General features: G+C 56.6%; 1 protein-coding gene across 1 annotated transcript; it reads left to right on the top strand.

Annotated features, from left to right (window-relative positions):
* Positions 1 to 12,716: 12,716 nt before the first annotated feature.
* On the top strand, positions 12,717 to 18,029 carry PITX1 (paired like homeodomain 1). Its single transcript, XM_059059949.2, has 3 exons — positions 12,717 to 12,885; positions 15,207 to 15,439; positions 17,487 to 18,029. Exons 1-3 carry the CDS (start codon positions 12,717 to 12,719, stop codon positions 18,027 to 18,029), a joined length of 945 nt encoding a protein of 314 aa, XP_058915932.1.
* Positions 18,030 to 18,262: the final 233 nt, after the last annotated feature.

Here is an 18,262-nt window from a genome sequence, read left to right as displayed (position 1 = left end):
TTCACCTCTCTGGGCCTGCACTTGTTTGATTCCTGGGGATGGAAACAGTGCCTGCTTTACAGATTTGCTCTGAGAACAAAAGGAGCTCATGCACAGAGAGATGTTGGCAAAGGCCCGGCGCACACCTGGGCCTTAATCCACAGGAGCTGGTGTTATTGTTAGTATCACTCGCCATCTTGGGCAAGTCGCTGAGCCTCTTCCAAGTTCTCCTCTCCCTCATCTATAAAGCGGGCTGACAGCCGGTTGTGATGAGGAAACGCCCTGATACAAAGAGCCCCGCACAGACCTAGCATCCAGCTGGTGTTAAACAAGCAGCAGGCCCTCTACGTGGATCCAGTAGGTATTTCATTGGTGCTTGCTGACTTGAATCACGAACAGCTAACGGGAAATTTTAAAGGAGCGAGGAACAGCTGACCCATGGAGGTTCTTCCATCAGGATGGAAGGCCACACCTCGGCACCCCCAGGGTCCAGGACCCTCAGAGACAGGCTGGACAGCCTCGTGGAGAGGCTCCTTACTCTGCAGCTTGCAAACTGTGGCCCAGGGAGCCCTGGGGCTCCTCGGGGTGCCTGTAGGGCCAGAAAGGAATGTGGGGGGAGGGCAGATGAGCCCACTTCTACACCTACCCTCAATCAGAGCAGCACTGCATTCATCTATTTAGGAGTCCTGGTAAAGTTTCATCTGGAAAATGTACCCTTCTGCTAGAAGTAATTCAACTTCTTGTTTTTCACATGAAGAAAAGAAAGCCCAGAGAGTCCCATGGGGCCAGGAACCCAGCACCTTGGAGCTGTGGAGGCCCTTTTTGGTAGCTCCTATGGTGCTCCTCGAGGCACATAGAGCAAGAAGGATACAGGGGGCTGTGCCCCTTCCTCAGGTGGATAAGAACATCCAGGCTGAGCCTGCCCTTCTCTAGCTTTGTCATGTCCCTGCCCCTACCCCAGCTCCAGGGCAAACTCCTGCTACACCCACCCCACAGTGGGAAGTTCACTTTCTCTAGGAAGCCTGCCCTGACCCCTAGGTTAGGTTTGCTGCCCCCGTTCTGTCTCCCACAGCTCCTAACCTGCCCCACTTCTAAAGATGCGTTCATCTTTAGATCCAGTCCCTCATGAAGGATTGCACCAAGATTGTCTATGACCCCTGAGTCCCCAGCACCCCAAACAGTGTCAGCACATGGAGTGGGTGCTATTGAAATTGCCTGATGAACTGCCTGTTGACAAACGGAATGGCGTGCAGCCTCCACTGTCCTAATCTGTAAAATGGGTGAATACCACCTCCCACAATGAGAATAATGACTGGCAAGTCAAGGTCTCAAACAGCAGAAGTCTTTCTCCTGCTGCCCTGGGTGGTTCTGACGGCAGACAGCCAGGCATTATCACCAGGTTCCTCTGCCATAGCAGAGGTTCAGCTCAATGAGCAGAGGCCTGGACTGGCCTTGCGGGGTCCCTTACCAACACCTCAGGGCACCTCACCCATCAGAGGTGCCTGCCAGGCCAGCATGCACCTCCTCAGCACTAGTATTTACATAGGATTTGCAGAGGGGTGAACACAAAATGCTTCAAAGCACTCCACAGGGGAGAAGGGACCACAAAGCCCTGGGGACCCAGCAGGGGCTCCTGGAGCCACAGCCCTGAGCTGACTCCAGGACCTACCAAGGGCTGCTCCTGATGAGCTCATGAGCCTGTGGCTGAGGCCAGGCCCTGCACACGTGACCATCCCTACGCATCACAGCCCTGCTAGGCAGTAACTCGTGGCATCTCCCGTTGAACGGCTGAGAGAGTGAGGCTCACAATGATAAGTTCTGCCCCAGAACTGGGATTCCCACCCACTTTGCCTCCAGATGAGCCTCGAGTGCCGAGGAGAACCTGGGCCAAAAGTGAACACACAGGATATCTCAAGTCCCCGGGTTCTAACCCACTCAGCCCTGGAAGTGGGGCTGGAGTGCTGGGGGGCATAGCTTAGAGAGAAGAATTAGAGGTGCAGGTCCCCAAACAACCATCACAACTCTGCATCAAAACACACTCCCGTCTCCCCACAGGGCAGTCAGCCTGAGGAGCCCAGGGAAAATGGCAGTCACTTTGCAGCCACCAGCTCTATGCATCCAAGGTTCCTGTCTGGGGGGGGGCAGCCCCGCAACACTGAGGAAGCATCAATATTTCATGGGCAGCTCCCTCCTGGCCTCCAATCGTGTTTTCAATTGTCATGAGACAATTCAGAATTTCCAACTCAGGGCTAATAGGCTGCCCTTAGCCAGTCAGCCAGAGGAGGCAGGGGTAATTATTTTAAAAGCTTCGGACAGGGCTGCTCACTGCGCTGGTTCCCCAGATTGTCTGTTTGCGGCAGTGGCTGTGCCCCTTCGGGCCCTGAACGCCCTGTCTCCCCAGCGGCGGCAGGCACCTGGAAGGCTCCTGAAGCACAAGCCACAGAGCCTGTGAGGATGAGAGACACAGACCAGGCCTACAGAAGGGTAAACTGAGGCCCTCTAAAGGGCAGCTCCAGAAAGCAGGGGCCTCAACTTCTCACCTTCATATTTCCCAAGCCAAGCTGTAGCCTCCTGTGCTCCAGGCAGATGGATAGACTGATGGACCAAGAAAGAGACGGATGAAGGGGCTGAGTGAATGCTATTGCAGTATTCTGCTCCTACATCACCTCCTCAGATCCATCCTCCACTACCCAGAGGTAGTGATCTTCTTTCTAATATAAATCTGACCAGATCTCTCACTGTTTAAACCCTTCACCTGCTCCTGTTTGCCTTCAGGAGAACATCCCATCCCCCTAACAAGGATTGTGAAGCCCTGTGGTATCTGGTTCCCACTTACTTCTCCAACTTCCTCTTCCCCCATTCTATGCCTTACCACCGGTTCCAGTGCTATTCCACGGTGGGAGGGGAGAGGGGGAGAACTGTTCCAGGCAAATTCAAAGCCTGTATGTCACTCAGGGCCCTTCAACACCAGGCAGATTTCCTCTCCAGCACTGTGCTCCAAATATGGTTATAGGTGGCTGCGTCTGCCTCCTTGGCTCAACCCAAATGAGCAGGAGATATCAGTCTTTGTGTGTCTGCAATCACAGGCACAGAATATGTGCTCTCTAAACTTTTGCTGACTTGACAGAGGCCTGTCCAGGAAGGTTCCAGACCAGGGCTCTTTCCATTATTCCACATAAATGCTGATAGGTCTGCAATGAAAAAACTACTTGAGATGCCCAAATGGTTTCTAGTTTTGCTTTGGCTTCCAGGAAGCTCAAAGTGCAATATAATAATGCTCAAAGTAATTAATATCTTACCTGATCCTAGGGCTTCCTCTCTACCTTTAGAGCCTCTAATTCCCTCCTCACAGATGAAAAAGGGAGTACAAAGAGATGCCCTTCCTTGATCTAATGATCCATCCCTATATGTGAGTCAGTAAACTCTGAGCCTGCCCTCAGACTTTCTGGTAGTCCTCTACCTCTTCCCATAGATGAAAGCAGGAACGATCCTGATGGACTTCAGACTCTCAACAAAGCCAGTGCCTCCCCACTACACTGGAGTGAACGTCTTACCAACACCATTAGCAGCCCTCTGAGAACCTTCGCAGGGAAGGGACTTCTTTGGGAACTAACCCACTCCCCTCCACTTGCACCTCGGAGGACTTGTTGCAGGACAGCAGCCAGTGTTTTGGAGGGAGTATGATGACCAGTCCCTAACATGGTGGTGCTCCCCTGTCCCATCCTTCTGGGGTGGAGCCTGTGACTCTAGCCTGGCCAGTCACAGCCCTGAGCCACTCTTCCCCACAAATTGACTGGTTCAGCAGTCAATTTGGTGCACGCAGCTTGCGTGCAAGCTGCACCCAGCCAATCAGCATAGCCAAATTCCTTTGCCCTCCCCCACCGAGGGAGGGTCCTGTGGTTGGCAAGAGAGGCTCAGCCCTGCTCTCAAGGAGCTTACAGGTGGTAGGGGCAATAGGTTTTAATCAATCATTCCATAAATACTGATTTCAATACTATTGAAATAAGAGCTATGAAGGGAAAGGACATTCTCCCTGCTTTTACTAGATATTGAAATAAGAAATACTGCTTGAAGAATCATTATGCCTTTCTGCATAACTGTGGCAGAAGACGTTTGCCCATTATGCTTACTGTGAATTCATGTGACAAATTCAGCTCAGAGTTTTGTACTACAGAGAAAAACTTCGGACTAGAAGAAGCATGTCAGTTTGGAAGGAAAGACAAAGCAAATGCGTCAGACAACTCTGCTGACTTTTTTGGTTATAGGCACCCGGAAGCTCAAAGCTAAACTGATACTAAGGTACAAGGACTGTGTCACTTCTGTTCCTGGTGGATCCAACTCTAACCTTCCTCTCTCTCATGCCTGATTCCTCTGCCTTTAAAGTAGAAATGTGTATGCCCCCACGATGTCAAAATCTAAAGGGAAAATGTGAAAAATTCTTTTTGGAAGAAGTGGAAATATGATCATAAAAAGCTTTTTTTTTTTTTTACTTACTCCAGTTCACCAAGAACGTCTAGGCTTTCAGGCCCTGACCCCACTCCACCCCACCCGAGCTGCCTGCTCAGCTTCCCTGATCCAAAACTTCCAAGCAGCTAAGCAGGGGATGAGTTGCAGGTCTACTAAATCAGAGAATGAGCCTCCTCTTGCCTGATTCAACCAACGTGACCACCTTGGGGAAAGAAGGAAACAAAAATGGGAGCAAACTCTTTTAAAGAGCAAAGCTACCCGGCAGGTATCACCACTTTGAGCCTCTATTGCCCACCCCGACACCAGGCCACACCCCTCACCTCCACCATCTCCTAGATTTATCAATGAAGTGAAAACTCTTATTATTCTCCCATTTCACAGGTAGGGAAGCTGAAGCTGGGAGATGTTATGTGATTTACCCAAGGCCACACAGTTAGTAAAAGACAGACAAGACTCCAATTCTGACCATCGGGTCTCAGAGGCAGCTTTTTGACACCACAGGCTCCGCCTGGGAACAAGGACTTACGGAGAATCACATTCATGGGCCCAGTCACCACTGAGAACAAAACGCAGACAATCGCTGTTGTGCAGGAGGAGAAAGGTTTGATTTCCCAGCGCAAGCACCAGAGTGAATGCCACCCCAGCTAGACAAATGTCTGGCCCTCCATACGTAATAAGGAACCAGCGGTTACATTTATGCCCAAAGATGCCAGGCACCCAGGGTGTGGGAGGAGGCTGCCTGAGACAAGGTCGGTAGCATCTCAGGTTAGCAGCCCATGGGCCCAGACTGGCCAACAAACAGTTTCACACATAAAACAGACAAACTCGTGGCAGCGGGAGAAGCGGAAGCTAGAATTCCTGAAGGGCAGGGTCCAAGCCGCGAGACTGCATTCCAAGTCTGAAATCAGGGGTGTCAGGGACTCAGCTCTTCACCCTTACGATCCTGTGTGCACCGAGCCCCACACACCCACCAAAGAGGTGTTCCCGCTGTTGAGGGTCGGGGGGGAGGCTGTGGATTCCCACAACAGCAGGACAGGGTGCAGGGGCCGCCTTGAGGGTCAGAGTGCCGCGGCCTCTGCGAGCCTTGGTCCAGCAGGCTTCCGGCTTTGGCTGTTAGGAGGGCGACCGGGGTCTCCGCGTTGCTGGCCGGGTAGCCTTGGAAGCGAGGACCAGGGGACGCCAGGGGGGCGCAGGGTGCCGTGGCCTCTCCTGCAGCAGCTGTCGGAGAGAACCAGGCAGGGAGGCGCCACCGGTGACGGCACCTCATGAAACATTGATGCCCAGCCGCCGCACTGCCATCTCCTGGCACCTTGAGCCAAAGCGGCAGCCCTGAGTCCCTTGGTCGTCGGGGGCAGGCTCAGGTGCTCCTGTCCCCGGAGGTAGTCCCAGACCGACTGCCCGCCCGACCCTGTGTCCCATCCCATGGCCCCAGCAGCAGCAGGCTCAGACTGGGCACTTGGGAGAAGCAGGAGCCTGTTTGTCCAATTGGTTTCCGGCACAAGGCTTCACGCGGGATATCTGGCCATGGGTGAAGAACCCAGTCGTCTGCGGATGGAGCCCAGGTCCCCTCAGTCCGGCCCATCTCCCAGTAGCCACCAGCCAGGGATAGCCACCAACCAGGCCACATAGGTTGAGTCCTCCCCTGTGGAAAGGCCAAGCAGGACGACTGCTGCAGGGTGCGCAGGCAAGGGGATGGACAAGGGGCCTCAGAAGTCGGTCTCTCCTTTCCTCAACAGCCCAACCCCTGTGGAGGAAGGGGTGGGGGGAGAATTCTCCAAGCAGAGCAGATCGGACGGTTGTCCCTCCCTAGTAACCCCCCCCCCCCGCCCCATACACAGAGAAACTGTAGAGTCTGTCCTCAACCTCCCTTGGCTGCCAAGCTCTGCGCAGCGGACTCCCCCTGTCAATATGCAAGAGCAGCTCCCTCCCGCAGGCTGAGCAGAAAGGAGGAAAGGTCGACTCTCACAACCCCGGCTCAACCGTCACCTAGCGGGACGTGGGGAAACTCCGACCAGACCCCGACTAAACCGAGATCGGGCTCAGCCCCTCACGTGTCAGGTGGGAAACTGAGCCCGGGGAGAGAAAGCCTGCGGGGGCCAGGCCGGGACTCGCAGAGACTTCGTCCGCATGCGGCCAGGCCCCGCCTCCGCGCGCGCAGTCCCGGGGCGCGCTCTGTGGCCTAGGGCCCGGGCCACGAGCCTCGCAGACCCCTGCCTGCGCCCCGAGGGAAGCCGGGACCCCTAGCCGGCGGGACTGCGCGCCGTCCCCTCCGCGCTGGTCCCGGCAAGAGCCTCGCTTCCCCTCCCCACTTCCCGCCTCCCCAGCTAGTGTCCCCGCCTTCCCCGCGGGCGACGGGCGGCGGCGGCGGGGCAGCGGGAGGAGCGGGCCGAGAAGCGGCAGCCGCGTCCTTGCACGCTGGGATGTAGCGAACCAGAAGGGGCCGAAGCTGCGCGCAGAGCCGGAGACGCAGCTGGATCCGGGGCCCTAGCCAGAGTCGAAACCTAAGCCAGAGTCCGTGGCGAGCGAGCCCGGAGCCGAGGAGCCGCACGCGCCGCGCAGTCCGGGTCAGGTAAGAGCCTTTGGGCTAGGGGCGCTGGGTCCCCGCAGTGTTGGGGCGCAAGGAGGTGGTGGCCAAGTTGCGCGCTGTTTGCTCCTGGAGTAGGTGGGGTCCAGCCGGTGGCGCGGGACTGAGCACATCGCGAAGGCCAGGCGCCATCAAGGCAGCTGCAGGAGTTCGTTCCTGCGCCCAGCGCACAATCACAACTGCCATCGTCGGGCGCTACCTCACCTAACCGGTGGACCCACGCCACGCTTTAGCCCTGGGCACCCTAAGAGGGCAAGAGTTTCGGGGGTGCGGGCCCCAGCCCTGCGAAGGGCACAGCCCTGGACGCCCTTCGCAGCCCCTCGTGGTGGCGCGGACCGCTGGGGACCTCTGGGAGAAACGGCAAGCGAGAGGGCCGCCCGCCACTCCCCGCAGCACCCAGGAATGGGGGCCCCAGAACGAGCGGAAGCGCTGGCCCCTCTGCACGCGCGGGGACTTCGGCCTTAGCTTCGCATCAAGAGGGTATTTTTCCTAAACGAAACCGCTTCATTCGTTCGTTCGTTCGTTTGTTCGGGCAGCTGTGCCGCAGGAAAGCAACAGACGTCGGCCGGAGCCCCGGCTCTCTTCGCCGCGCACCCCGACGTCCCGCCGCAGTGCTTGGAGGCGCCCCCAGCCCAAAGCGGCCTGCCGGAGCCGCCACCGGTCAGGCTTTTCCTTACCCTGAGAGAAACCCCAAATGCTCTTCGCAAAATCCAATAAAGACATTCCCGCAGCTTCTCCAGGGTTTGGTTGTTGACTCTGGGGTTCCGGAGCACACAGCCGCTTCTCTAGAACCGGGTCTCGGAATTCTGAAATTGAGCAGCCTCCTCAATCTCAGCCGATTCCACTGTGGTTAAGCGAGGGCCCGGTGGCCGGGATCGCAGAAATGCGAACCCCAGGCCAGAATCCTGGTTCCAAGATTTTCCGATTTAGGAATTCCCTTAATCAAAATATTTGAATCCACTTTTATGAGAAACCAAGGCTCAGGCATTCTCTTGGCAGCCCAGTGGCCTCTGACAGCCACCAGGGCCAGAGGGAGGCAACCGCAGGTTGCTGTCCACTTGGCAGAGGCTACAGGTCTAGGGTAATGACAAAAGCTACAGGCAGCAGGGGCAGCACAGGAGGGGGACTTGCTGGCCTCCTGTCTTTTCCTCAGACTGCGTTCGAACTCCTCACCTCTGCTCAGAAAAGGAAAAGAAGTGGACTGGGGCATAAAGACCCGGCTGCCTGGACGCTAGGATGTAGAGGTGGCTTTTGTTGACCTTCAGGCCAGGTTCAGGGTGCCCTTCTATCAGGAAAGCAGCTGCTGGAAAGAGGAGGCTGTGTACAGCAGAAGCTGACCCTCTGCTTCCCAGTCGTGTGACCAGCCATTGCCACTTTCCTAGCCTTCTCTTCCCCTGGCTCAGCCATTCTCAGGAACTATACAGCGACCAGTGGGCTCCGGTGAGCTGTGAGCCTAGAGAGCGATGGGCCCTACCAGCTGCTTACGGAGAGTTCTGAGTTTCATGCTCCCATCAGCATCCCACTGAGCCATACTGCCTGAATGCATCTCAGCTCTTCCCAATAGGACAGGCTGGGGAACCCCGACTGAAAGGAAGTCACAGGCTGGGGACCTAAAAGCCTAAAGGATCCAGTGAGATCATTCCCAGCCCCTACCTGAGCACCCCTTTTCCCGTCACTCAGAGATTGCTTGCAGTCAAAGAAACAAGAGTTTTTATTGGGGAGGGGGTGTTAGATCTGGCAGAGGAGGTAGGTGGTCCGGGCTGCACTCCTAAAACTGGGTTTTCTAGTTTGAACTTCTCCACGGCCTAAGAGGCTTAGGGCTGGAATGTCCCAGAGAGTCATGGATGGCCCCTGGGGCAAGCCATGGCACATTCCTTTCCTTCTCCTAAAATCCCTTGATTCTGGTGCAAAGATTAGGACAAGGTACCCCTGTGAGTGGGTGGAAGGATGCCCTCCATGAGGACCCTCCAACCACCCTTCCCAAATAAAATTACTAAGCCATTCTTGGGCACAGAGTCTGTTTTCTGTAAGCCCAGTCTCAGGAAGGGTCCCTATGGTGATTATTTCAACCAGACAACAGCCCAGGCTTCTCTGCTGAGCCCAGCCAGGACTCTAAGCCCCAAATTTCCTGAAAGTCACAGAATCATTGCTAGCTCTGTGTGGCCTGGAGGGATGGGGCACATGGTTCCAGCTCCAGTAAGCCCCCTTCCCTTCTCTCCTCATGTCACATCACCAGGTGAGGTGGAGGCTGAAGCAGCAGTCAGGGATCGCTGTGTCCCATGTCAGACATGGGAACTGGCACACAGTGCAGGTCAAGCCTTGTCTAAGGTCAGACAGCAAAGCCAGGGGAACACTGAACCCCTGCTCTTACTCCTGAAAGACAGCTGCCTCCTGTCTCGTGTGTGTGTGTGTGTGTGTGTGTGTGTGTGTGTGTGTGGTGTGATATGACTGTGCAAGAAGCCCCTACTCCGCCTGGGATAGCAGCCAGCCGAGCGAGTGGCTGAGGAAGAAAAGAGAGCACCCAGGTCCCTTCTCCAGCCAACACCCAGAATCAGGCCAGGGCCTCCTCTAGATCAATCACTTCCTCACCCCTGCTCATTCAGCACTGCCCAGGTCTAGCAGAAAAGACTCCCCTGGGCAGCCCCCACTAGTCTCAGCCCCTCTTTAGGGCTCAGGGCCCCTGGAATATGGAGCTTCACCGGCAATAGTCTGAGCACCTTTCCATCCACACAGCAGGCATTAAGATTTCCAAACATAGGGATTATTGTAACTGCCTGGAGCACTGCCAGGGGCTTGGATCCAGAGGGGCACACAGCAGGTGCTCAATCACTGCATTAAATGCATCAACAGTGAGATACAAGCCCCTCAGACTGAATAGCTAGAGCTGCAGTCACAAAACAGTCCCCATCCATGGAAGGCCTGACTCTTTAGCCCCTTTGGGGAGTGGGGGCCTGTGACCCTCAGCCTCTGGATGCCCGTAGGCAGACCATTCATTCCATATCCCCATCCAGAGGGGCTCTGTGTTTCCCACATTGGCCCGACACTTGGTGGGCTTAGAACACACCCCTGTCAGCCAGATTTTGCACCAAATAGCATCAGTGTTCTGGGACCCAGAGGCCTGGCTGTGTGTACACATATGTGACTGTACTCAGCAGTCCCCTGTGTGGGCGCAGTATGTGTGTGTCTGTGTGTGTACAACACACCTGTATGGGTATGCGGTACGTATGAGTACATGCATGCTTTTGTGACCTGTCTGTATCCAGGCAGCCTGGGTGGCACACTGTCCAGTCGGGGTAAGGCGGCTAAATGGAAGATAGAGTGTGAAGAGGCACTCCCTGGCATGCTGCAGCACCTGAATACCTCCTTGAAAGGAGGTTATCTGCTGCTTCAGGAGGTTCAGCTAAAAAATGTGGTAAAAGATGGGGCTGAGGGCAAATGCTAGGAAACCATACCCCCCGTGTACCCCTCCCACCATCCCCGTACACACCAAGACTGTTTTCACCCTGGGGGTCTCAACTTGGAGAAACTTCCCTTTGGGAGGAAAAGGCTGGAGTTACTGAGGCCCTCCCCCAACCCAAACTCCTGGGATGCATCCTCCCTCTGGCCCCAGCCTCAGACCTTGGCCCCTGTGGCCTCAGGCACCCAGTGAGAGTGGGCCAGCCCTAAGGAACTGCGCCTTTTCCCCAGGGCCGAGAGCTGGGGGCCTTGGGCTGAGGCCAAGGGAGCAAGAGGCAGGCCTGGTTCCACCCTGCCCATGCCCCTGCCCTCATAATCCTTACCAAGGAGCTCAGCCTGGGGTGGGGGTGCCTTCCTCTGATAGGGAGCCAGGTGAGGGTAGGGACTGAAGAGGGTCCCAGACCTTGACTGCCTGCACAGTCAGTCCCAAGCAGAGACCCCAGGAGGACATGAGGATGCACTAGGCCCTAGGGTGAGGTACTGGGCCTGGAGATTACCGCAGTGCTCCCCCCGCCAGGCCGCTGTCCTGCCCAGTGCCACTTCTGTCTGGTGGAGCAGACAGATGAGGGCCAGAGGGCAGCCTGGGGTCCAGCTGTGGTTAGAGGAACAGGTCAGGGTCGCACCCAACCACCGGAGCTGTCACCTATTTGCTCAGGACTCTGATGTTTCAAGACCAGTTAACAATTGTTAAGCAAAATCCTTCAACAAACTTTACTGAAGTAGGAGGCTTCAACGAGGGACTCATTCTTAGGGGTGGAAAGGGAAATGTCTTTGCCTGTGCTCACAGAGTGCCCACTGGTGCTGCAGCTTAGCTTCCACTGTGTGGGAGAGAAGCTCAAAGACAGTCCTAGGCTTCCTGGGCTGCTGGCCTAGGCTTGAAAACTGCAGTCACCTGGCCTGCCAGGCCTGTGCCTGAAGCTCTGGGAAGCCAAAGTGAGGCCCCAGGCCCTGCGAACGTGCCCTGAAGGGGGCAGAGCCCCATCCTGTGGCAGCCAGGGCCGGGGCCTGGCGGATTTGGTCAGACCATTGAAGGTGCAAAACAAGGGGAGACAGCCCTACTGAAGAGGCTCTGGGGCCTGGCACGGCTCTTGGGGTCTCCTGCTGCACTCGCCAGCGGCCTGGACCCAACAGAAATGCTTCATCTGATTAGAAGCCATCAGTTCTATCCCAATCCCGGAAAATTGACAGCGGTGCAGAGGGGGAGGCCTGAGAAGAAGCCTTGGGGGAGAGGGTCCAAGCTAATTAGGAGGCAGCATCCGGGGGCCCATTAGAGCGCAGGCTGCTGTCACTCAGCCTGGCTCAGGTCCCAGGAGAAGAGGCCGGGTAAGGAGGGGCCGCGGCCCCTTGACGAGGACGCCTTTGGGAGCTGCCAGAACGAGCCCCGGGCTCTGCCCCCACCCTGGTGCTGGCTCGCAGGCGCCCGGTCGGTGCGATCCTCCTTGGTGAACATTCACTCATCCTGGGCTGTTCTCGCCGGGGGCTCGGGACTTCGAGGCGGCCCAGACAGGAGTTGATTCTGAGCGAAACAAGTCATTTGGAGCTTGAGGTGGGCACGAGCCGCGCGGGACTTGCAGGCCAGATGCGTTTCTTTTGTGCGGCCGCGGGAGAACTCAGTGTGTCACCGGGGAAGGAGGGCGAGGCACGGCGAGGCCGCGGGAGGGGGGAGGCGGCGGGAAGGTGGCTGCGGAGGGGGAGGGAGCGGGTGAGGCAGTGAGGGAGGGAGGGCGGCAGAGAGGGCGCGGCCGAGCGGGCGGCTCGGGGCTGGATTCCGCCCGCGCTCCCTCGCTCGCTCGTTCGCTCCCTCCCTCCCTCCCAGCCCCCTCCCACCCAGGCCCACCCCACCCACCACCCCTGGCGCAGGGACTGCTGGAACCTGGCGTGCGCGCTGTCGCTTTAAGACAGACTCTGCCGGCGCCGTCCGGAGCCTTAGAAACCGGCCCCGGATCGGGAGCCGGAACCGGGGCCGGGCGGGCGGCTGAGGCCCGAGCGGCGGGAGGGCAGCGCGGAGCGCGAAGCCGGGCTCCCGGTCGCGGGAAACCGCTGCCGCTGCCGCCCGCCTGGCCCCGCAGCCCCGGGCGGTCCATGGGGCGGGCGCGGCGTCGTTTCGGGCGCGGGAAGCCCTGGGGGGCGGCCGCTTAGGCGCTGCGCTCTTGTCCTCGCAGGTCGCAGCCAGGGCGGACGGGCGCGCCCAGCTCCGGCCCCCGGAGCGCCCGCCGCGGTCCCCGCCTCCATGGACGCCTTCAAGGGGGGCATGAGCCTGGAGCGGCTGCCGGAGGGGCTCCGGCCGCCGCCGCCGCCGCCGCACGACATGGGGCCCGCCTTCCACCTAGCCCGCGCCGCCGACCCCCGCGAGCCGCTCGAGAACTCCGCCAGCGAGTCGTCCGACACGGAGCTACCAGGTAAGCGCGGCTGCCCGAGAGGCGCGCACGGAGCCTACCCGGGTGCAGGGAACCGGGAGCAGGGCCTGGCGCCCGCTCCGCACAGTCACGCTCGCTCTACGCCCCAGGAAGCCTCAGGACCTTTCCTTTTCCCATTCTCCACCTGACGGTGAACGCGGACAAGTAGGCGTTTTATGAAGCGGAAATTTAGTGCTTTTCGAAGGCATTTCCACGCGGTGCCCACGCGCCAAGGGACCTGCAGATGCACGAACCTACAACCGGAGGGTCGGAATGACAGCCCCTCTTGATCGGGAGCAACTAGAACGGGGAGAAAAGTTAGGCTTGCTCAAATGGTTGTCGAAGGGCCGCTTGGACCGAAGGACAGGAGCAGATCAGAAAGGAATGAGCGGCGGGCGAGAGAAAGTGCCCAGAGAGAGAGTGTACAGACACCCCGACAGACTGTGGGCGACTGACTGAGAGGGAGAGACCTAAGAGAAGGTGGCGGGAAAAGTCGGAAAAGCAAACTGGAGGGGAAGAAAAACAACCTTAAGTAAAGGGAAAAGAGAGGACAGCGAGGGCGAGTGGGCCAAGAGGGGCGACCCGGCTCCGGTCAGGACCGTCTAAAAGAGGGATCCCTGCCCCACGTGCTCCGCCGGAGCCCGGAGCCTTCAGGCCGTGGGTCCAGGGCTCCGACTCTGCTCGGCCAAGTCTCCTTCCGCGCTGCCTTTTTGCCCGAGCTCAAGCTTTTTTTCCCCGCGCCAGCTACTGGGCCGGCGGGTGGGCGGCGCGGGCAGTGATGAGGCCAATACCCGGCCCTGCCCGGGCTCCAGGGTCTCCGAATGGCTCCCGCGCTCGCGGTCCTAGCTCGGCGCCGCCGAGCTCCCCACTCCCCCGGCCGTGGGCGCCTCTTCTGCGTTCATTTCTTAATCCACCGCTGAGTGTTTCTCTACGAGTTTTTAATCTCTATTTATTTCTGTTTTGCATCCCTAAGTGACTTTCTCTGAGAGGTTCTGTTTGCTTGGTTAATAAAACAATCACCGCTGGACGGTACTTCTGTTTTCAAAAGTTTTAATCGTGGCCTTTAGTTAGTTTTTGTTTTTAAAACCCAGAGAAATACATAGTCATAGATTGCTCTAAAAACCCAAGTCTATGAGAATAAATTTTTTTTAATTAACTGCATTTTTCGTTATAGAAAGAATTGCTATACTAGATATATTTCTCTGGAATTTAAAATATCTACATGCAACATTATTCTTCGGGAGATTTTTAAAAGTCAATCCAAAATGGCGCTTTTCTCCGGGATTTTCTCAAAATCCATTTACAGTGATGTTATTTGGGGAATTTAAGTTATCTAACTATAGTGTTGTATTTCCCTGGGATTTAAAATTATCTCTAGAAGGGCATTATCGGGAAAGGGTTAAAAAAATCTATCTACAACAGTACATTGATTTTTTTTAAATCCCAGATAAATAAATGCCTGTGTCTGCCTGGAGTTTATACACTTAACAGCACTGTATTTAGTTAGGGGTGTGTTTGCACGGAGGTTTCTGGCTTCTTAATCTGCATTTGCTGTGTTTCTACCTGCCTATTTTCAAGAATTTGTGACCCTTTCTATGTTTTTAGGCATAGAGCTGTGAGCTTTTCTGGGCTTCTGTGTTTTGTTTTTAAATTCTTTTTCTTTATGTTTCAGTGTTTCTGTAACTGCATGTTGTTTGTGTAGCTTCAAAGAGAGAGAGGCTAGAGCCCCCAGGTCACCTAGACAGAGTCTGTGGGTCTGGGCTGCCTGGCTGCTGCCAGAGGGATTTTCTGTGCCTTGGGACTTGAGGCCTGGAGCTAAGGCCGAGAACCCGGCTGTGTTGTGCCTGCCCGGTGGGGCTCCCACACGGCCCTGGGGAGAAGAAATTGGAGGGGCTGCAGGCCACTGCCTGGCTCTTGCTCCACCCACCCCCCAGCTTCAGGCTAGAAAGATTTGATCCTAGTTCAAAAAAGCAGAGATCCCCTCTGATTTAGAACCCCAACAGCCCTAAAAAATGTACATTTTCGGGTGACATCAACAGCAGAGCTCCAGCATGAGCCGAGCTATGAGAGCAGGCCCTGCGCAGCTAGGAACCTAGGCCCACGTCTCCGACTCCTGGGCTCTTCTCCCAGACGAGCCTGATCAGAGGTTACTACTGCCTACCCTACCCGGCACAGGCGGGCTCTTTCCAATGGGTACAATTCCAGGGGCCCTGGCGGGAGGGCGGGCCCCGCCAGGGCTAACCACGGGCGCTTCGGTGGAGCCGGGATGGGGTGCAAAAGGGCATAAGCCCGAGGTGACTGGCGCCCCGTCCTGCCTGCTTCAGAGAAGGAGCGCAGCGGGGAACCCAAGGGGCCCGAGGACAGCAGTGCGGGCGGCGCAGGCTGCGGCGGTGTGGAGGACCCCGCCAAGAAGAAGAAGCAGCGGCGGCAACGCACGCACTTCACAAGCCAGCAATTGCAAGAGCTGGAGGCCACGTTCCAGAGGAACCGCTACCCGGACATGAGCATGCGGGAGGAGATCGCCGTGTGGACCAACCTCACCGAGCCACGCGTGAGGGTGAGCGCGGGGTGCGCGCCTAAGGGGACCCGCGCAGAAGGCTGCCAGCCGGCCCAGCGCAGCCCTTGAAAGCTTAGACCTGCGCTCAGACTATCATTCTTTCCCACACTCAGACCTGCTCCACCTTAGGCCTGCCTCCACCGGAGGCGATTTCACCTTAGGCCCCGGTCTACCCAGCTGCTGCAGAGCCGTTTGGTGCTAGCACCCCTCGGCTGCTGCCGCCTCGGATCTCTCTCTGACCCGCATCCTACCTGACCCTCGGGCTCTACCGCAGCCCCCGCCCAAAGACCTGTGTCCCCAAGGGACGTTCCCCTGCCCTGCAGAGCCCAGAACCCGCTCGGCTGTTGCCTCCTAGACTGAGCAGAGGATTCCCCGCCGCTGGGGACCTCCGAGCCGCTGGCGCCTTCCCGCGAAAACGAAAGGGAAAGGCAGATCCCGCCTGGCAGCCTGAGAGAGGCCTGATAAGAGCGTAGGCTTGGGGGGTCTCAAAACTACCTAGGGCAGTGGTCCCACCCGCATGCTGCTTCTCCAAAATCTCAGGAATTTCTCCACCTGACTCTTTCTCAGCCATTCGGCCAGTCTGTAGCTGAACCCTTTCCCTAATGCCCTTGCCCGTAGGGCTGGGTTCAGGTGAGGAGGGGGGTAGCTCTGGTGGATTGAGTGAGCCTCAGACCGAATCCCTTTGGAGATGTAAGGTCTCCAACTCAAGACAGGACTGCACCCTCCCTCTTCTCACCCTTTGGTTCCCAGTGAAAACATGGCTTTCCTGCCAGAGCAGCAAGAGAATCACTTCTTCTCTGAGTACTGCAAATACTTAATCAGATATTGGGAGCACGTTCCAAGCTAAACCAAAATCCCACCTGGGCCACAGACTCCCTGCTGTAACCCCAGCTCTCACCCCTCCCCAAATCAAGCTGGCCAGCCCAGTGGGATAGAGAGTGAAGACAACACTCAGTAATCCTGAACTCACTAAGCCTGCCTGGGGTTTAGGGTGGTACGGGTGGGGTGGGGTGGGGGTGGAATCAGGCAACGTTAGTGCTGGGGATAGAGAAGGCTGATATGCAGGGGTCCGGCAAGAGAGGTCGGGATACAGCCCGGGGCTGGTCGAGGGCTGCGGAGGGCAAAGGGCTGGGACTAGATGAGGACCGGCAAGCACTGGGAGGTGGGAAAGGAGAGATTCTAACTGAATTTTGTGAGGAAAAGTGGAGGGGGAGAGTGGAGAGAAACTAGTAAGAAGTGAAAGGAAATTAAATATTTGCAGAAAAACGTATTTGGTGTATATTTAGGTAGCAGGAAAGAAATTAAATATTTAAGGGAGAAGCAAAAGGATCAAGTATTTGAGAAAAAAACTAAAGAATCAACCATTTAAGAGAAACAGTGAAGGTCAGATATTTGGAAAGAAGAAAAAAACTAAATATTTGCAGAAGAATCAAAAGGATCAAAAATGGGGCATAACGAAGAAAAATGGACTGTTTGAGGGAGTAGAAAGTGGTTCAGACAGTGGGGTGGACGGAACGAAAATAAACATTTGAGGCAGAAATGATAATATCAAATATTACCAATAAAGATGGAAACAGACTATCTGAGGAATGAAAAATAGACTGAAGAATGAGAGGAGTTGCAAGGTCCTATATTTCAGGAAAGAAAACTACCTTTTGTATTCGAGGAAGAAGAAAATGGATGGAGTATTTAGGAGATAGATGGGGAACCGTTTGCGGGAGAAGGCAGAAGATGACCTGGTTGAGAGAGGAAGAAAGAAAACAAATATTTGTTTTTAAAAATTAAAAATAAAAGAGGATCCGTATTAGGAGAAGAAACCGGATTTAATTGGGGGAAGAGGATAAAAATCAGAAAAAGGAAAAGACTAATATTTTCTGGAGACAGGAAAGGAACCATTATGGAGAGAAGGCAGGGGTGGAAATATCGAAGAAAAGAAACGGTATTCGGGGAGAAGGAAGCGGGCGGAGGCCTCGGGGCGGGGCGGGGGAGGTGGAGGCGTCTTCGCGCCCTCGGCAGCCCTGACCCTTCTCCTGTCCCCCTCCTCTAGGTCTGGTTCAAGAACCGGCGAGCCAAGTGGCGAAAGCGCGAGCGTAACCAGCAGCTGGACCTGTGCAAGGGCGGCTACGTGCCCCAGTTCAGCGGCCTGGTGCAGCCCTACGAGGACGTGTACGCCGCTGGCTACTCCTACAACAACTGGGCCGCTAAGAGCCTGGCACCAGCGCCGCTCTCCACCAAGAGCTTCACCTTCTTCAACTCCATGAGCCCGCTGTCGTCGCAGTCCATGTTCTCGGCCCCCAGCTCCATCTCCTCCATGACCATGCCGTCGAGCATGGGCCCGGGCGCTGTGCCCGGCATGCCCAACTCGGGCCTCAACAACATCAACAACCTCACCGGCTCCTCGCTTAACTCGGCCATGTCACCGGGCGCCTGCCCGTACGGCACACCCGCCTCGCCCTACAGCGTCTATCGGGACACGTGCAACTCGAGCCTAGCCAGCCTGCGGCTCAAGTCCAAGCAGCACTCGTCGTTCGGCTACGGCGGCCTGCAGGGCCCGGCCTCGGGCCTCAATGCGTGCCAGTACAACAGCTGACCGCCCAGCCGGGCCACGCGGGCCGGCGGCCGGCACAGCGCCGGGGCCGGGACCGGGTCGGGTGTGGGCGCGGAGGACCTGGCGCCTGCGCGGCCCCCTGCTCCCCACCTCCCCACCTCCGGCTTGGTTTTGTGTTTGCTTTCCTGGACCCCACTCTGCCCTCCAAAACGAGACAAAGCAAAAAGACGTCGGAGAAAAGTGCCGCGAAAAAACGGATGAGTTGCAATTTTCCT

This window comes from Kogia breviceps, chromosome 4, assembly GCF_026419965.1.
Source record: "Kogia breviceps isolate mKogBre1 chromosome 4, mKogBre1 haplotype 1, whole genome shotgun sequence".
Classification (NCBI taxonomy): domain Eukaryota; kingdom Metazoa; phylum Chordata; class Mammalia; order Artiodactyla; family Physeteridae; genus Kogia; species Kogia breviceps.
The sequence above is the reverse complement of the archived record's forward strand: the minus strand, read 5'-3'. Positions and strand labels throughout refer to the sequence as shown.